This window comes from Peromyscus eremicus, chromosome 3 (genome assembly GCF_949786415.1).
Source record: "Peromyscus eremicus chromosome 3, PerEre_H2_v1, whole genome shotgun sequence".
NCBI classification, from domain to species: domain Eukaryota; kingdom Metazoa; phylum Chordata; class Mammalia; order Rodentia; family Cricetidae; genus Peromyscus; species Peromyscus eremicus.
In genome coordinates this window covers 50,025,794-50,044,793 of record NC_081418.1, presented here as the reverse complement: position 1 = coordinate 50,044,793, position 19,000 = coordinate 50,025,794, and the positions used below count along the sequence as shown (strand labels likewise).

The following is a 19,000-nucleotide window of genomic DNA, read 5'->3' as shown; positions in this document are numbered from 1 at the left end:
CCAAAAAAAAAAAAAAAAAGAAAAGAAAAAAAAAAAGAAATGAAGCCTGAGCTGGGAAGGGTGTTCCGTTTTGTTATTCATTTTTTTCGTGCTGGGTCCCCACACAATGCTGTGTGTCACACTGGGACACCTGCATCCTTATGGTGACCCCCAGAGACTGCCCCTCTGCTCCTCCCCAAGCGATGGCCCGGGACAAACGGCAGCAGACTCAGAGATGCAGTCATGTCTTTATTCCATTAGTGACCGATACATCAGCACCTCAGCACAGCAGGGGCCCTGCCTGAGGACCCCGGGAAGGCAGGGAGGACAGACAGAGGGGCCTCCAGCCCTGGGCTGTTCTCTCCAAGGTGCAGAGGAAGCTGTACCTGCCTGCCTCCCCCAGCCACCTGAGAGAAGCCACTGGGAGGACAAGCTGCTGAGCCAAAAGCCACACAATCCGTGTCAGGCCCTCTTCTGCCCAGAAGCACCAGGACTGCAGTAAGGAAGCTTCCAGGCAGAGCCAAGGAAGGGTGACCTGTTACGGAGAGCCTGCACGTGTGTTGTGTACGTGTGCGTACATGTGTGTACACATGTGTGCTTGTGTGTATGGGGGCAAGATGTCTACACTACTTAGCACATGAGATATAACTGCTAAGCCGCAGGACCTGCCTGGGGACAAGAGAGACCAGGAACCAGGGCCTCAGAGCTCTGGAGCCTGAGAGGGGATGGTGACAGAGGCCACCCTCCCCACTACTTCCATTCAGAGAGGGTGGCGGCTCCTGCTGGAAGCGAGTGGTAGAAGAGATACTGCCCTCGGGCCTGGGCAGAGGGCCACCTCCGACCTGAGCCCCGTCACGTGTAGGCCATCTTGCTGCACACCCAGGGCCGGGTGGTCAGACACTCCGTTGACACCAGCCTGGTGGGTTCCACAAAGACGCACTCCCCCATACCCGAGATGGTGAATCTGTGATAGAAGAGAAAGGTCAGGTGCTCGCGTGCTGCCCGTCCCAGGTGGTCCTACAGGTCCTGTCCCCACCTTTGGCCCTCGCTGGAGTATCTTCCAAGACAGACACTGGTGCACCTTGCCGGCTTAGTCCCCAATTCTATGCTCCAGGCTCCGGAACCATCCACACACCCGCCACCAAAGCTCCCTGCCTTCCTTACTCTACCTCCTTCTAAGGTCAGCTCCAAGGTGCCCAGTTCAGAGCTACCCTCTGCCCACCTTACGTCCCACAGAACCCTGTCTGCACCATGAGGTACCTCTCATCACAGCCTTGAGGGGCTTGTCTGTTCCCACCAGTCCCCAAGGCAGCCAGCTTCTGAACAGGGTCCAGGTTCTGCGCCCTGCTCCTCTTGGTTCCCTCACAGCACACAGTGTCCCTCACAGCACACAGTAAAAGCTCAGGAATGTAGTCACACAGAAGAATGGGGCCGCATGGCCTGGCATTCACCAAAACCACGCACAGCCCTGGGAGCATTCCGAAAAAACCATGCTTGTTCACCCGGTCTCTGCTCGCTCCCTGGTAGCTGGAAAGGTGGGGACCCACGTGCAAGGTCCTTGCCCAGGGGTCAGCCCTTGAGAGACCCTAGCCTCCGGAACTCCCTGGGACACTAACAGCAAGAAGTTTCCAGAAAGGCAAAGAAAGGCTCTTCTGTGGTCTGGCCTGGGAGTGGCGAGGGAAGAGGCGGAGCCCCTGAGCACTAGGGTGGCAGGAAAAGACACGGGAAGGGCCGCTGGCTGGCACCAGGCTCAGGTGGGCCACACTGTCACCAGCCCCCCCGCTGCCCGCCTCACTTCAGCTCCTGCCTTGGGGACACTCTTACCACCTCCGTCAGATTGGCAGCCATGCTCCTTCCGACCCGGCACCCTAGGGCACAGGGCTCCACAGGTAGAGTCCGGACTAGCAGCTGAAGTGACCTGCCTGTCCCTAAGCCTACCCTGTCACCACACAGACCTCCGCCACCACAATCCACCTCCACAGCTGCACTTGCTACCCCCGTTGCCCGAGGTCACTGCCCCATCACGTGGGCCACACAAACACAGCACCACTGTGTGCCCAACACCTCCCCCAGGGCACCCGCGCCAGAAGATGCTGTCACAGAAAAAGGTGATCAGTGATGCCATGGGCAACTGTGTTCAGAGTTCCTGTCTTCCTTTGCCACGATGCCTTTGGGGCCCACTACCTACAGAAGCCATACCTCCCATCATCCCTTGCAACCAGGTGCGGACATGGGACCAAGTTCTGGCCAACAGGAGGGGCGCAGATGGGGTAGTCACAGATAGAGGTCACCTGCACCTTTAACTGAGAAGCTAGCTCTGTGTATGGCAGGGCTACCAAACCAGGCCGGACTTACAGGGAAATCAGGACACTTTCACAAAGGGACCCTGCCACAGACCCCCCACACACACACTTGCCCTAGAGACCTATCAACTCTAGCTAGCACAAACCCACACACATATCTGTCCAAGAGGTGCCCTCTGGGGCTTACACCTTCCCAGTCTAAGCTCAACTCTCTCCTAGAAAATGGAGTCTCAGCTCACGTGTCTGGGTCAAACGGGTCCCCATTGACCCAGTGGAAGTCGTCTCCAACTCTGCGCAGGCCAATCCAGGGCTCCCTCCGTGTGAACTTGAACATAAATTCCTGCGAACGGAAAGAGAGAAACCAGGGCATGGAGGACCTTTTTGTGACTGCTGCCCAACCCAAGCCGGGGCTCGGCCTGGAAGATGCAGCTCTGGAGAGGTGTGGTGGGTACTGAGATGGTGTGTCACTTTGCTGGGAGAGCGTGGATCAATGACTACAGAGCCCTGGACGGTCACACTGCTGGAGCAAGACCGGAGCAGCTTCCCAAGCTTGCCACAGATGTCCCGACAGCCTGAAAATGGCCCCACCCCCCAGCTGGCCTCATTTAAGTAGCTGGGAGTTTGGGGATGGCCCACAGGATAGGTTAGATGCCTGGCCAAATCTTACCACAGTAGGTTATCCTACCTGTACTTCTGGGACTTTCTCAGAAAGTGGCACAGAAATACTGTGCATCACAGACAAACAAATTGGTTTTGAGACCGACTCCTAGTTTAGGAGTGTGCAGCGCACAACGTCCAAAATGACCAAGAGATCAGGGGTTCTGTCTCTTTAACCTTTCTATTAGCAAAATAGCTCAAGGTGTGAGGAGAGGCAATGCCTTGATGTAGATGGGAGGAAATGAGAGTGTCTGTTACGTTGTCCACGTGTGTTCACATCTTCTAATCCATCCTTTTAACACTGAGTTTAGCGCAGCCAAGCTGCCTTGGATAGAAGTGGCCTGGAGGCTGGAAGTTCAAGTGGTCAGACCCCAGGGGATTCACCTGTCTCCCCATGGCTGTACAGTGGCTGAGTGACCGGACACAGGCACCCAGAGGGCCATTCCACTTGGGTGTGCATCTCCCCTTAGAGTCGGGCACGGGCCTGCCCCACCCCCACCCCCACTCCCCCACCCCCGCTTCTGACCCAGGCTCTCACCAGTTCCTTCTGGCTTTGGACCACAGCCAGGGCTGCCTCGTGGGTATGGCAGTACTGCCTCCCGGTGTTCCAGTCTCTAGGCTCCTCAGAGAAGTAGTAGCATTTCCTCCCGTAGAGCAGCCAGTCCTCAGGGCAGGGCGTCTCACACTTGATGCAGCCCTTGGAAGCTGCAGGGAGACGGAAGGGGCTGAGTGTCTCAGGGTGTGCCTGGCCACTGCCATGTTCCCAGGATGCCTGGTGACACTGTGTTCCAGTCCTTTTCCCACAGCTCCCTCCCTCTGTCTGGACGTCAGTGCCCTTCAGCGGCACTGCTGACGTCACCGTGCCTCAGGGAGGAGTTCCAGATGAAATGGACAGGAAGAGGGCCACTGAGGAAGGTGGCCAGTGTGTTACCGTGGGGGACAGTAGAGGGACAAACCCAAGGAAAGACCTCTCTCTTAACCCTAGGAACTCGGACCACCAGGACAGTGTGCCACCCTCACAACCACGCTCTCCCTCACTGGCTAGCTCCACAACCCTGCTTACCACTGAACTTCTAGAAAATTCCTTTTAAATTTGAGTGCTGGGCCAGGTAGATGGCTCGCTCCGTGAGGAAAGACACTTGGCCTCCAAGCCTGACAACCTGAGTTGCATCCCTGGGACCCACGCAGTGGGCAGTGAGAAGCGGGGAGCTAACTCCTGCATGTTGTCCCCTGACTGCTACACCCACAACCCCACCACTAAATAAAGAGTACTTTTTTAAAGTGGAGGGGGATGGAGAGGAGGCCCAGAGGTTAACAGCACTTGCTGTTCTTCCAAACAATCTGGGTTCAATTCCCAGCAACCATATGGCAGCTCACAACTGTCTACAACTCTAGTTCCAGGGGATCCCATGCCCTCTTTGGTCCTCCGTAGCTCACAGACACAGACACACACACAAAGACACACCCATACACACCCACACACACACACACACACACAGACACACACACACACACACACACACACACACACACACACTTTTCTGGGAAAGCAGTTCAGAATGTCCATCAACCCTCCAAGACCTCTTTGCCATGTGCTTACTTACACTCTGAGTCTCCTGGAGATCAGAACACATGTCAATTCAAAACCAGAAGTTTGCCTGGCTTTGTTCTACACGTTTCTCCTTCTCTTGGGATCATTTGAGGTTCTGTTTGGTTTCACTATGTAGCCCTGGCTGGCCTGAACCTCACTACGTAAGACCAGGCTGGCCTCAAACTCACAGAGATCTGCTTGCCTCTGCCTCCCAAGTTCAGGGATTAAAAGCGTGAGTTACAGTGCTTGGCTCATTTGAAGTTTTATAGGTAAGTTTTAGTTTTGGATTTTGACAGTCTCATGTAGCCAAAGCTGACTGTGGAGGTTTGAAGTAATTGGCCCCCCATAATCTCATAGGGAGTGGCACTATTAGGAGGTGTGGCTTTGTTGGAGTAGGTGTGGCCTTGTTAAAGAAAGTGTGTCACTGTGGGGGTGGGCTTTGAGGTCTCCAGTGCTCAAGCTACACCCAGTGTCTCAGTTCACTTCCTGTTGCCTGCAGATCAAGATGTCGAAATTTCAGCACCTTCTCCAGCACCATGTCTGCCTGCACACAGGTGTGCGCGCACGCACGCACGCACACACACACACACACACAATCATAAAAATAAAATACTGAAAGACTGAGGACAGGAGGGTGGGGAGGCAGCTCGTTGACAGGGTGCTTGCTTAGCATGCACAAGGCCCTGGGTCTGGTCCCCAGCATTCCACAAGCCAGAGATGCTGGCACACACCAGACAGACCTGATGTGGCACAGAACAGCTTTAATCTCAGCACTGGGGAGGTGGAGGCAGTCAGACCAGGAGTTCAGGGCCAGCCTCAACAACACAGGGAATTCAAGGCCAACCAGGGCTACATAAGAGCCTGTCTCAAAAAGAAGAAGAGGAGGAGAAGAAAAACTTCAATCACTTCTACAAACTCCACAGAGGCCAAGACATTTTCCAGAAGTCTCCCCAGGGCACTCATATCCCTGTTGGGAGTGTCGTCCGCCCTGCTTTACAACCCATTCACTAGCACGAAGCACTCCTTGTTTGTAAGCCTGTGTAGCATCTAGAGTATTCCACTCCAAAGGATGCCCCTTTGGCATAAGGGTTAATTTGAGCTAAAAACAACGGAGAATCAATAAATGCAGGGAACGCTCCCTTCTCCCTCCCTCTCCCTAGACTCCACCCCACACCAGCACTTAGTCTAGGGTCTTACATGTAGCCAAGTTCAACAAGTGTTTGTTGAATGAATGTGATATTTAAAGTCTCGTATCTCCAAATTATCACCTCCAATAGGCTTTGCCTGCCTAGCCTAGATTGTTCTGAATGCCCATGGCATTTATGAACTAATTCCTTGCTACCATTGCTTCCTACATGATCAGTGAATGGGACACACACAGTCCATGTGGAATTGTATTTTCGACTACAGTTTTATAAACAACCAACCACTTTACTTCTAATTTACCGTGTGTTTTCCCCTATTTCTAATATTCGGAAGAATTTGCCTAGCTAGACATGCTGGGATCAGGTGTGTAGAAGCCACGCTGCCGACACACTCTGACGTGCACACTCACCCAAGATGCTCATCACCACCAGGATGGCGAAGAGAAGGACTGCAATGGCCCCCAGCAGCAGGCGGGTGGTGGTATCTAAGGAGAAGAGAAATGGGTCAGTATCAGCTGCCACCCTGTTGTCCTGTCTCCAACCCCCACCACCATCCCCAAGTTCTGACAGCAAGAGCCTTATCGGGTGGAACTGAGCGAGAGCTGGAACCAGCCCTCAGGGGGACGGGGATAATGCCCGCCCTTTGAGGGGCTCTCTTCTGGACCACAGCCTCAGTTTTCTCTGCTGCCCACAGACTGTCTGTGGCAGCCACAGTTTTCTGACCTAGACTCTCCTGTCATTTTTCCAGCACCTTCCAGGCTTCACTCACTCCACGCTCACAGCCTTGTGCCAGGGTGTCTGCTCCCCAGGCCCTCCTCCTCCACCAGACCTCCCAGCTTCTTGACCATCCTTATCTGTCACCCCACACCCACTCCTCCAGGTTCTCCTTATTCACTTTTATTTCCACTTAACACTTTTATCGTGACAAAGTAAACCGTTAAGACTTAAAACAGAGAGGTTTCTTATTTTATTGGGATACGTATCTTGTGAGATATATACAATACATCCTAAAATTTGCCATTTTAACCATTTTAAGTGCTCAATTCATAGCCTTGCGTAGCCAGGCTAGGCCCATGATCTGTTTGCAAAGCTTTCACCTCTGTAGCAGAGGCTCCCTGCCCTCTAAACAGCAACCCCCGCACCCCATCTCCCAGCCGCCATCCCTCTGCCTTGTCTCTACCCTACTTATTTCGTGAGTGGAATCCTACGGTGCTTTTTCTTTGGTGTCAGGCCTATTTCACTTAAACATGTTTTCAGGACTCATCCATGTTGTAACATGCAACAGAACCTTACCCTTCTTATGGTTCATTATTCAGTTTTATGGCTATATCACAGTTGCTCTACCCATTGGTGATGGTTAGTTTTAATGGTCAACGTGCACAATCTAAATCACCCGGGAAGAGGGTTTCAGTGAGTGGCTGTCTAGCTCAGACTGGGCATGTCGGTGGGGGACTGCTCTGGCTGTGTTCATTGTTGTGGGAAGAACCAGCGCCCTGTGGGTGGCGCTCTTCCCTGGCTTGGGATCCTGCTTCAAGTGTGGAGTAGAGCGCGTGTGCTGAGCGGTAAGCACCATGCGTCCATTTCTCTCTGCCCTTAACTGCAGATGTGACCAGCTGCTCCAAGCTGTTGCTGTGACTTCCCAGCAATGATGGACTGGAGCCTGGAACTGTGAGCTGAAATAAACCCTAATTGTTTCCTGTCTCGGGTTTTTATCACAGCAACAGAAGGGAAACCAGGTAGACACTCGGGCTGCCTCACTTTGACCATTGCTAACAGCACAGCTAGGGACATGTGACAAGTCTGTTGGGGCCCTTGCTTCTGGTTCTTTGGGGTCCATGACTAGGAGCAGAGCTGCTGGATCATGTGCTAATTCTGTGCACCTTTTTGAGGAAACATCAAAGTGTTTCCCACAGTGACTATAACATTTTACGTTTCTATCAGCAACACTGCAGGGATCCAGTTCCCCACACTTCTCCTTTTTCTTACTATTATCGTCATCACCATTATCTACGGCATCTTGGGAGATAGGAATGCCTCTTCTAAACTTTTTGGTTGGCTTTTCTACTGTCTTGATCATTAAATGTAGAAATACATTGGTGTTTAGCAATTCAGCGTGTGAATATTGGGAGGAAATTAACATTCAGTCCAAAACAATTGTCTCAAAGTCGTGGCCTCTGGACCCTCCTGGCCTGGTAGTCTGACTGGCTGCCACCCTGGAGACCCCTGAACCAGTGGCCCGAGAGTTTCTCTGGCCCAATCCTGTTTGCTTTCCTGCTCTTCCTCCCCAGGGTCTGCTCCTGTGTGGTTCACACCTTCATCTTAAGCACACCTTCTAGTGGCTGCCCCACGGGTACCACCAGGGGGCCAGGAGATAAACAGTGTGAACTGTGAACTTCACAACAGTTCACACTCAGTTCACACTCTTCCCACCTCTCCTCTAGTCAAACAACTTCAGTAGTCCCTTCAGAGAAACTATGACATCACTAAAGATGAGGTCGAGGTCGCTCTAAGAGAGGACACCACAGCACAGCTGGAGCAAACCCCAAACACCTTAGATTATCATCACAGAAGGGAAAAGCCTGGTAGAAGGGTGAGGGGATGAAGTTGAAGAAATCCTCCCAGAAGTAAACCAAAGAGGTAAAGAGCTAGCAGAAGCCGGGCGGTGGTGGCGCACGCCTTTAATCCCAGCACTCGGGAGGCAGAGCCAGGCGGATCTCTGTGAGTTCGAGGCCAGCCTGGGCTACCAAGTGAGTTCCAGGAAAAGGCGCAAAGCTACACAGAGAAACCCTGTCTCGAAAAACCAAAAAAAAAAAAAAAAAAAAAAAAGAGCTAGCAGAAAGGCGGAGGGGAGGAGGAGGAGGACCAATTTAAGAGCTCAAACATTTGAAGACTTTGGCTTTCAGGAGGAAATCAGAAAAGGAGAGAGAAGAAACCATCAATGGTATAATTAAAAAGCAATTTTCTGGCCCTGCAGGACAGAGAGATAAACAGTTGTAAAGAGTGGAAACTGTTCTTGCAGAAGACCTGAATTCAGTTCCCAGCACCCACATCAGGAAGCTCACAACCGCCAGGAACTCCAGCTGTAGCTCCAGATCCCTCTTCCAGCCTCTCCCTCTTCCAGCAAGTACTGACTTGACACACACACACACACACAGTCTGCCATAACACCAAGCAAGATTTCTTCAATACCGTGGTGAACGGTACTCCTGGAGTGGTATCTTATCTTGAAGTCATTCTTCAGAACTTTGGAAGTATTTATTGTATCTGGCACCACTGTCGCTTTTGAAAAGCCTCTCTCTATTCTCACCATGAGCCATTTTATTTCAACTCCTGAATGTGCTTCTATCCAAGATACCCATCCTGCACGTCATACATTGGTTGGACATAGATATTTCTATCTACTCTAGTAGACAACTGATGGATCCCTTCAACCTGGAAATTCATGTCCTTCAGGGCCAGAAAATTGTTCTTTAATTATATCATTGATGATTTCTTCTCTCTCATTTTCTGATTTCCTCCTAAAAGTCAAAAGTCTCCAAATATTTGAGCTCTTAAATTGGTCCTCCTCCCCCCTGTCCCTCCTCCTCTCTACTTCCGTCCTCCTCCACCCTCCTCCTCCCCCTCCTCCTTCTAGCTCTTTACCTCTTTGGTTTATTTCTGGGAGGATTTCTTCAACTTCATCCCCTCACCCTTCTACCAGGCTTTTCCCTTCTGTGATGATAATCTAAGGTGTTTGGGGTTTGCTCCAGCTGTGCTGTGGTGTCCTCTCTTAGAGCGACCTCGTCTTTAGTGATGTCATAGTTTCTCTGAAGGGACTACTGAAGTTGTTTGACCAGAGGAGAGGTGGGAAGACTCCTCCCCACAGAGTCTTCAAAATGCTTATTCCGATTCCTGGAGGTGCTTGGTTACTGTTCACAGCTAAGGCAGGAGGAATAAGGGGTTCCCTGGAGCCTGTGAGCCCACTGCCACATGTGGGAGCATGGCAGGGGCTCTGCCTGGGTTGATCCGAGGCTGTTAAATGTCTTGGCTTTTTCCACCTGGGTAGATGGGAGTCTCTGGAGGAACCTCTTCTGTTTCCTCCCCTGAGGCGACAGGCCTGGAGAGGCTCTTCGTGGGAGTGCCCTCCACACTTAGTGTGTGAAGGTGGACTCCACGCCCTGCTCCTTATGTAGTCCTGTACAGCAGCCCTGATTCTTGAGAGTTTTACCTCAAGCTCCTGCCAGAGATGGGGACAGGCTATTTAGATCTGGGGTCCATATCTGTGAAAGGGGTGGAGAGTGAAATCCTGTATTCAGTGTTCTTCACCTGTAAGATCCACAAACATTTTGGAATCATTCCTTTGAGCAAGGTCTGTGCACCATCAGAAATTCACTGGGCTCCACAGAGGTCTCCGGTTGTCTACACTGGCCTGGACCGGGGGTTTATGCGGGATTTCTCCAGGAACTAAGCTGGATTCCTCAGGGTGTCAACACTGAGCTCCACTGGAGCCTATGCTGGGTTCCTCTAGAGCAGTGGGTCTCCACCTGTGGGTTGCGACCCCTCGGGGGGGGGGGTGTCCTAAGACCACCCGGAAACACAGATATTTACATTAGGATTCATAACAGTAGCAAAATGCAGTTCTGAAGTAGCAACAACAATACTTTTATGATCCAGGTGATAGTGGCGCACGCCTTTAATCCCAACACACAGGGTGCAGAAGCAGGTGGATCTCTGTGAATTTGAGGCCAGCCTGGGCTACAGAGCTAGCTCTACGACAGCCTGGGCTACATAAAGAAGCCCTATCTCAAAAGACAAATAATAATAATAATAATAATAATAATAATAATAATAATAATAATAATTTTATGGTTGGGGGTCACCACAACATGAGGAACTATATCAAAGGGTCGCAGCCTTAGGAAAGTTAAGAACCACTGCTCTAGAGAGTTAACCTTGGGCTGTTCCAAGGGTCTATGTTGTGTTCCTCCACAGTTCTACACTGGGCTATCCCAGGGTTCAACCATAGTTTCCTCCAGGGCTATATGCTTGTCTCTTCCAGGGGTCTACACTGGGCTCCACCAATGGGGTCTACACTAGGATTTTCCAGGGGTCTACACTAGGATTTTCTAGGGGTCTAGACTAGGCTGTTAGAGACCTATGCTGAGCTCTATCAGGGGTCTACATTATATTCCTCCTGGAGTCTATGCTGGGGTCCACTAGAGGCCTACACTAAGCTCCTCCAAGGGTCTACACTAAGCTCCTCTATCAATCTCTACTAGGTTTAGAGGCCTATGCCAGGCTCCATCAGCGGGCTACACTAGGTTCCTCCAGAAGTCTATGCTGGGTTTCTCTAGGGGACTATGCTACATTTCTCAGGGGGGGTCTATGTTGAGTTCTACTGGGGTCTACACTAGGTTCCTCCAGGGGTCTATGCTGGGGTTCTCCACTGGGGTCCTTCAGGGGTCTATGCTGGGGTCCTGCTGCAGTCTGCACTGGATTCTTTGAGGGGTCTACACTGGGTTCCTGTAGGGGTCTACCCTGAGCTACACCTGGAATCTATGCCTGCATCCACCTGTGTTGTAGAATATTATTTTAAGATGTGTTATATTTGTTTATGCTGTGGAACATTTGTTCAATGATGCAAAGATGTGTTGCATTCTTTAATGTTGCATTTATTTAACTCTGTAAAGCTGTGTTACTGTGCCTGTCTAAAATACCTGATGGTCTAATAAAGAGCTGAACAATCAATAGTGAGGCAGGAGAAAGGATAGGTAAGGCTGGCAGGCAGAGAAAAATAAATAAAAGGAGAAATCTGGAAGGAAAAGATCAAGGAGAAAAGAAGGGGCCAGCCACCCAGCCACCCAGCCACACACAGAATAAGAAGGAAAGAAAATATATACAGAAATAGAGAAATGTAAAAGCCCAGAGGCAAAAGGTAGATGGGATAATTTAAGTGAAGCTGGCTAGAAATAAGCCAAGCAAAGGCCAGTCATTTATAAGTAAGAATAAGACTCCGTGTATGATTATTTGGGAGCTGGGTGGTGGGCCCCCCAAAAGAGCAAAGGGCCAAAAAGTAAAGACAACCAACAACACACCAGGAGTCTGGGTGGGTGGCTTCAGGAAGTATGAGAGCGGAGGTTCAATACTGCCCTGACACTCTGAGCTCGTCCCCATTGCTCTGCTGTCCTGAGGGTGGGGGGAGATTTAGCACCGTCTGTGTCTCCCAGAACTACACAGTGCTACGGTGGAGAGCACACTGCTGCATATTGTTTCTCTCTCCTCCTTCAAGCCTGTGTACTGAGTTACCTACTGAGGACGAGAATACAGCATCTGAAATCACTTCCCAGGTTCATAGCCATACTCTGATCTTTTCTCTTGTGAACACATAATAAAGTTACTGAACATCTGTTCTGCTCCACTTTCCTCATGTCAGTGTCTACCCCTCAGATTTTTATGAGATATCAATGTACACAAGGCCCTCCCTATCTGTGGGTTCATATCCACACACTCAACCAACTCTAGATTGAGATGAGAAAAATTTGCATCAGTACTGAGCATGTACAGACCTTCATATCATGTTGTTTTTCCTTAACAATACAGAAGAGCAACTAAGTACCTAGCATTTACATTATATTTGATATTATGGTGAATTTAGCGATGTTTAAAGCATATGAGACAATGTGAGCCGATTCTGTGTTAAGTATGATCTCAGGCACTTGAGCATCCTTGGATCTTGGGGTCTGATGAAGGTTTCTGTTACTGATGCCCAGTGGCTGCTGAAGGAGGGCAGCAGAGTGCTTAGAACTGCATCCCATATGGTGAGTTCTGTGCACCATCACTGTGACGACCAGGCCCAAGCTCCGTGGGATTAAGAACTGTGCTGAATTCCTTTGAGTTCCCTAATGTAGGACTCGGCCATTGCGTAGCACAATACAGACTGGATTCAGAATACTACACTGACTGCAGTATCCTCGGTCAGCCTTACAATTCAATTGAGTTGTAGGGACTTAGTAGAAAAGGAGGGTGTGTACATATATCCCCATCATCACCTAAATTGAAGAGCCTCTTCACTTCTTCATGGGGATGCTTTCTCTAAACCATGCAGCATGGACAGAAGAAGGACACTATGCTGGCTGGTCTTATGTCACTGTGATACAAGCTATAGTCATCTGAAAGGAAGGGACCTTAATTGAGAAAATACCTCTATAAGATCCAGCTGTAGAGCGTTTTCTTAATTAGTGATTGATGGGAGAGGGCCCAGCCCATGGTGAGTGGTGCCATCCCTGGGCTAGTGGTCCTAGGTTCTATAAGAAAGCAGGCTGAGCAATACAGGGGAAGCGAGCCAGTAAGCAGCGCCCCTCCAGATTCCTGCCCTGTTTGAGTTCCTGCCCCAACTTCATTTGATGATGAACAGTGATATAGATGTGTTAGCTGAATAAAAACCCTTTCCTCCCCAAGTTGCTTCTGGTCACAGTGTTTCATTGCAGCAGCAGAAACCCTACAACAGACACCCTATGACCCTAACACACTGTTGACTGTCTACCGTCCTGGCAGCCTATGGCTGGACAGCTGGAATCCACATGGTACCTGCTTCCTCGAATTGCATAACTAAGGTGCCATCAACTGGGTGCCTTCAAAAATAAGGATTCCAGCCGGGCGGTGGTGGCACACGCCTTTAATCCCAGCACTCGGGAGGCAGAGGCAGGCAGATCTCTGTGAGTTCGAGGCCAGCTGGGCTACCAAGTGAGTCCCAGGAAAGGCGCAAAGCTACACAGAGAAACCCTGTCTCGAAAAACTAAAAAAATAAAAAAATAAAAAATAAGGATTCCTCTCATAGTTATGAAAAACAGAAGTCAAAAAATTGAGGTGTTGGTGGGACCATGCTGCCTTTGAAATCCTCAGGGAAGCCTTGCTGGACTCATCCTAGCTTCTGTTGTTTTGCTGAAAGTCCTTGGCTCATGACTTTACCACCTCAGCCTCAGTCATTCTTAGCACATGGCCTTCCAGGGTGGAGCTGTGTTTCTCTAAGGACACCAGTTCCTATTGGATTGGGGCCCCGCTAACTCCATTCTGGCTTCCTCTTAACTAATCATGTCTGCCAGGACTACAATTCCACCCAAGGGCAAATTCTGAGGTCCTAGGAGTTAGGGCTCACCGTGGCTCTTGTGGCGTGAACACAGTTCAACTTTTCACAAGCATCCAACTTGAGCATCATCCCACCACGCAATGGTCCATCCACATACGCTAGAGTTACAGGTGCAGGTTACCTGGGCTTCTAAATGAGGATGATTTGGCCTAATATTAGAAAGGACAACTGGAAAACACTGGCTCTTCGTACCGCAGATCCCCCTCATACCCACATCCCAAAAAAGGCCCACGGCTGACGTCTAAACCATCCAGGGCACAGCCTGGCAAGCATAATCCTGACTATTTTAAAATGATCAAATGTGAAGCTTGGTAATTTTTAAGTTTTTAGGTAGCTTTTGCCAAATGCATGTGTGTGGTTTTGATCAGGAAGTTGTGGGTTTGTGCCTAATAAAAAAAACTTTCAACATTAAAAATTCAGAATTGGTGACCACTGAGAAATCTATATAGCCTGAGGTATGCAGAGTCACTCTGTCCCCTCTCTCTTACCCCAGAACACTTTGCCCAACTCTCAGGCCCGAGGCTAGAAATAGCCCTATCTTGAATCATCTTCAGGGTTTTTAGCCCCCAGTGGGGCACTCTGGGTCAGCTTTACCAGCCTTCACCTGAGACTCACACCCGCGGGGAAAGCAGCCTTCACGGGCCAACCGATGTCTGGTTTCTGTTTCCAGAGCTAACCGGTCACTGAAGACTGTCTTCTAGACCCCAGCCTTCTGCCTGGAGCTCTCCAATTCCCTCCTGAGGGTGGCAGACTCTTCTGAGGAGCCAGGAGAGGAGAGCTGTGTGCCCAGAAAGTCCAGTTAGCCTCTCTGAGCTAGTGTCCTCGGTCACACCAGAGAAAGACAAGCTTTTCACATCAGAGGACCCAATGGCAGGTACCATGGAGGTTTCGTGTGTTAGCGGCCAGTGTGCCCTTGAGTGAGATATTTAAGACGCTCATTCCCCACATCCTCTCGAGGGTGGATCCACCACTGAGGTACACACCCAGCTCCACGGGGGGAGGGGGCACAGCTGCTCGGGGCAAAGCAAGGGAACTGAAGTGAGGAGCCGGAGCAGCCTCAAGGGCAACCTCAAAGGCCTCCCGCTGAGCTGGTCGCCCCTGTTCCCTGGACTCCTCACCCAGGCTGTTGGGGTCTATGCTGGGAAAGGAGCCACCACAACAGAACCTACCCTCCAGAACTTTCTCTGATTAGCACTGAGGTAGAAAGTGTGACACGACTCACAAGATGAGGAAACTAGGGTTTAAATAAGTGAAGCCCACCAGCTGGCGTGGGCAGGCGGCCCAAGTGTACCAGCTCTTGGCACCTCTCCAAACTGACACCCCTGTTCTAGGACCTCTCTGGGGGATGGATATGCCCAGGGCCTAAGGAGGTGTCTTAGCACTGTAGAAAGAATGAACAAGTCTGCTCAAAGGTCCCATACAGTGGCAGCCACTGGCAAGGACCAGTCCTAACCTATGGGCTCTCCTCTTTGGATGGAGATAGGGCACACCCAAGGAACATCTAGAAGACCCTCAGAGGACCAATGGAGCTAAAAAGTCCTGTAGGACTGTCAGCAGGCCAAGACGCTGAGCACCCAAGAGCCATTGGGAGGGGGTGCTCTTACATGCACCGGAGACCACCAGAGGGACAATGTGACATCAGTCAGGTGCCATGTCTGTTCAGATGAGACAAGGCTGGACTGCGAGAAGATGTCAAGCACGATGGTGTGCTGGACCACCACAGGAAGCTTCTCGCCTTTCTTCTGCCCAGTGTGTAGCCTCTTCTTCAGCTGATGGGCAGGATCAGTCAGCCACACTGGCCGTAGGAAGACAAGAGTTGATGTATTAAGGGCCAGAGATGGAGCCAGAGCCATCCAGCCACACTACCCTAAAATCGCCTTACCCAGTGGGGGTAAGGCAAAGGTTAGTAGAGCTGACCCTTTCAAATACTTACAAAAGAAAGAAGAAACACAGCTTAGGGACGGGGGTGACATCAAGAAACACCATTCGTTGATGGGGGCAAGCTCAGGTCACAGGGCAAACCCAACCACTAACCAGAAACACACATCCAAGAAGGGCTAGTCAGTCCATTCCACACGCTTGCGGTCTGGTTCTCCTCTGTAACAGCCTTGCTTCTGGGAAGCTATGTCTTTGCCTCCATGGTTCCTAACCACTACTGGGCTTCTTCAGGGTCTGCACAGCCCTCCACAGACAGTGTCCTGCCCTGGCTCACAGCCTTTGGCCAAGGGTCCTCCATGCTCGGCAGCCCCCTCACCTATCTGGGCACGGGTAGCCTTACCCCTCCAGATCACCACCCACCTTCCTCACCCACCAGCCATCTGCTGCAGGTCTATCCCTTCAGATCTGCTCTCTTAGACCCTCGACCGCTCCTTCAAACAAACAAACTCCGTAGTCTGGCCTGGGTAGTCCCTCAGATATATCCGTTTTCATATTCTTTCTCTCCCTCTATCCCTCCTTCCCCATGCCTTCATCAGTACTCAGCACCCTATGGTTTGGTTGTCTACAAGGGACTGACTAGTTCCAGCTACCTGCTTTCATTCCTTGGCCTGGTACTCCTTCCCTGTCTGTCCCACACCCCTGGAAGATCACCTTCTCTGACTCTGTCCCTAGTTAATGCTGCCCAGTTCCTACCGGGTGGGAGCCTGAGAGGCACCTGGAAGCTGACCCTCCCTGTGGCCAACTCCAGCATCTCCCGAACAGTACCACTCACCTGCAGCCATCACAAGTTTCCTAAAAGAGCATGTGGACTTAAAGTCTCTTCGAAGCCTCACTGTCTCCTAGGGTCGACTCTGAGGTCTCACTGAGCCCGAGGTCACTCCCTGAGCCACTATGACAAGAAGGGATAGGTGGCACCCTGAAATCACTACAAAGGGCCTCTGGGGATTCCTCTTCATCTGTCTCATCACCAGCAGAGCGCCCCTCTCATCCCTACAGAGTACAGGCATCACCTCGGGGAACCAGAGCTTTTGCTTTTATGAAGTACTAAGTGTTTTCTCTGCTATAGATTCAGGCCGCCACCCAGCAAGCGGGGCAGGTGCTTCACACCGGACCCAACTAAGGTTTGGAGCATGAAGCGTGCTCCAAGGTCACTGAGGGAGTTGGCAGCAAAGGCAGGTCAAGGCTGTGACCAGAGGTGGTCCCCAGCGGCCCCTCCTCCTCCCATGGTGCCTGGCCCGAAATGAATGAATTATCCGGATCACCCTCCCTTCTGCGAGCTGTCAAGGTGACTGGCCACTTCCTGGGTCCCGAGTCGGGGGTCCGGGGGATGGAAGGCTGAGAGCTTACCCTCCAAGGCCGCCTTCCAGCTGGTGCTGCCCTCATAGCCTGACCCCGATCGCCGCAGCAGCCCCTCTGGGCCACGGGCCTCGGCCTCGGCTGGCGAGCGCGGCCTGGGTGCAGCGGGCGCGGGGCGCGCGGCGGGGGGCGGCGGGCGGGTGCGCGCGGGGGGCTCCCGGGCCGGCTCCATGCCGTGGCGCGCGCGCACTCCTGCCCCCGGCTGCGGGGCCCGGCCCCACGCGCACTCGGCGCTGCGTGCGCCCCGCGGGCCCCCCAGGCCGACTCGGTGTGCTCCCGGGCCGCGGCGTCCGCAGAGCGGGGCTGAGCCCGGCTCCCCGCGCCGGAGCCGCTCTGGTCCCCGCTGTGCGCGCCGCAGCCTGCGCGCCGAGCCCCGCGCGGGGGAGGAGCCGGGACGGCGCGGGAGCTGCGACCGCGGGCGGGCGGGGTTGCGGGGAGGGAGGACGGCCCAGGTCACCAGCCCCGCCACCTACTCCCGAGCAGCGGAAGGCCAGGACAGCTATGAGCCAAGGCGCTCCTCCCCCTGAGCCTCCTGATGGGTATCATCTAAAGAGTGTGGGGAGGCGGGGAAGGGGGTTCCCGGGACAAGGCTCTGGGTAGGCTGTTCCTGGGGTGACCTGGAGACACAGTAGACCGGTGGGAGGCTGAGACTTGCCCCCCCCCCCCAGATTCTCAGCAGCTAAGAGAAACATCCCACCCAACGAGCCAGGGTCCAAGGGGACAAGGCAGAGCAACGCTGCAGCCAGAAAGTCAGACCAACCAACCAACCGGCTACTGAATCAGGGGCTTTCCCCCCTCATTTCTGGCTTATGTCACAAGGTTCGCAATTGCACGTGGAAGCCAGGGGTCTTCATTGGGTACATTCAGTCTCCACTTTTTTTTTTTCTTTTAATACAGCTCTGGAACTCACTACGTAGACCGGGATGGCCTCTGACTCATAGCCTGTCTGCCTCCCAGGTGCTGGGATTCAAAGCGTGACCGCCACACTAGACGCCCTCTTTTTTTATTTTATTTTATTTTATTTTTTTTTTTTTTGAGACAGGGCCTCTCACTGAACCTGGGGCTCACCAATTCAGCTAGACTAGCTGGCCAGCCGGCTCCATGGATAGGTCTGTCTCTACCCACCTCCCCCCATTTCTGACTCTCAGATGCTTGAAGCCAGCCAAGCTTTTACATGGGTGCTGGGGATCTGAACTCAGTCCTTATGGTTGTGCAGCAAGCATTTTACCTACTAAGTTGTTCCCTCGGCCTCTCTTTGGGGATTTTTGAGACTGGGTCTAGCTGTGTAGTTCTGGCTGGCCTAGAACTCACAGTAGACCAGGCTAGCCTCTAGCTCGCAACCATCCTCCTGTCTCTTCCTCCCAAGTGCTGGGATGACAAGTTTGTGCCATCACAACCTAACTAAGCAGTGAGGACTTGTCCTCCAGTAGCTAGCACCTTCCCCAGCGGGTTGAGAACGGACTTAAGGAAGCCCAGGGCACAGCCCCGCATGGGAGCCCAATCTGGCGTCTTGCTGCTTGGAAGGCTGAAGCAGGGCAGTGGAGAGTTTGAAGTCAGCCTGGGTGGTCTACATAGACCGAGGCCGGCTTGGCTTGTATAGTGAGACCCTGCCTCAAGGAATAACAACCAAAAAGGCCGAGGGAGTTTCTAAAGCAGCCACGGCAGTTGTGTGGTTGACAAGGCATCTCCCTGGCCAGATGCACTTCATGACCTTTCCTGACCTCTACTCTGACCTCAGAAGATCTGCGGTAGCTTCAGCCTCAGCATGGGCCATTCTCCATTCCCTCTCTCTCTCTCTCTCTCTCTGCCTTGTGCTTGTGGATGAGATGTGAGCTCTCAGCTACTGCCCCAGCACCGGGCCTGCCTGCCTGCCTGCCTGCTGCCAAGCACTGTGCCGTGATAGCCT

General features: G+C 52.1%; 1 protein-coding gene across 2 annotated transcripts; it reads right to left on the bottom strand.

Annotated features, from left to right (window-relative positions):
- Nucleotides 1-367: 367 nt before the first annotated feature.
- Nucleotides 368-17,266, bottom strand: Clec2l (C-type lectin domain family 2 member L). 2 transcript variants are annotated; one of them, XM_059256560.1, is made up of 5 exons: nucleotides 17,086-17,266; nucleotides 6,086-6,160; nucleotides 3,478-3,644; nucleotides 2,522-2,622; nucleotides 368-943 (listed from the first exon to the last, which is right to left on the bottom strand). In XM_059256560.1, the coding sequence occupies exons 1-5, from the start codon at nucleotides 17,264-17,266 to the stop codon at nucleotides 832-834; spliced, it is 636 nt and encodes a 211-aa protein (XP_059112543.1). In that variant the 3' UTR covers nucleotides 368-831. The 2 variants fall into 2 exon arrangements, with proteins under 2 accessions (XP_059112543.1, XP_059112544.1); XM_059256561.1 differs by lacking the exon at nucleotides 6,086-6,160.
- Between the last annotated feature and the right edge of the window lie 1,734 nt (nucleotides 17,267-19,000).

Bases quoted from the DNA above. Each gene is read 5' to 3' on its own strand.
- Clec2l (XM_059256560.1), bottom strand. From the start codon at position 17,266: ATGGAGCCGGCCCGGGAGCCCCCCGCGCGCACCCGCCCGCCGCCCCCC. The intron at 6,161-17,085 runs GTAAGCTCTCAG...TCTTCTCCTTAG, and splicing joins CTGGAAGGCGGCCTTGGAGG to ATACCACCACCCGCCTGCTG. The intron at 944-2,521 runs GTGAGCTGAGAC...CTTCTATCACAG, and splicing joins GACCCGTTTGACCCAGACAC to ATTCACCATCTCGGGTATGG.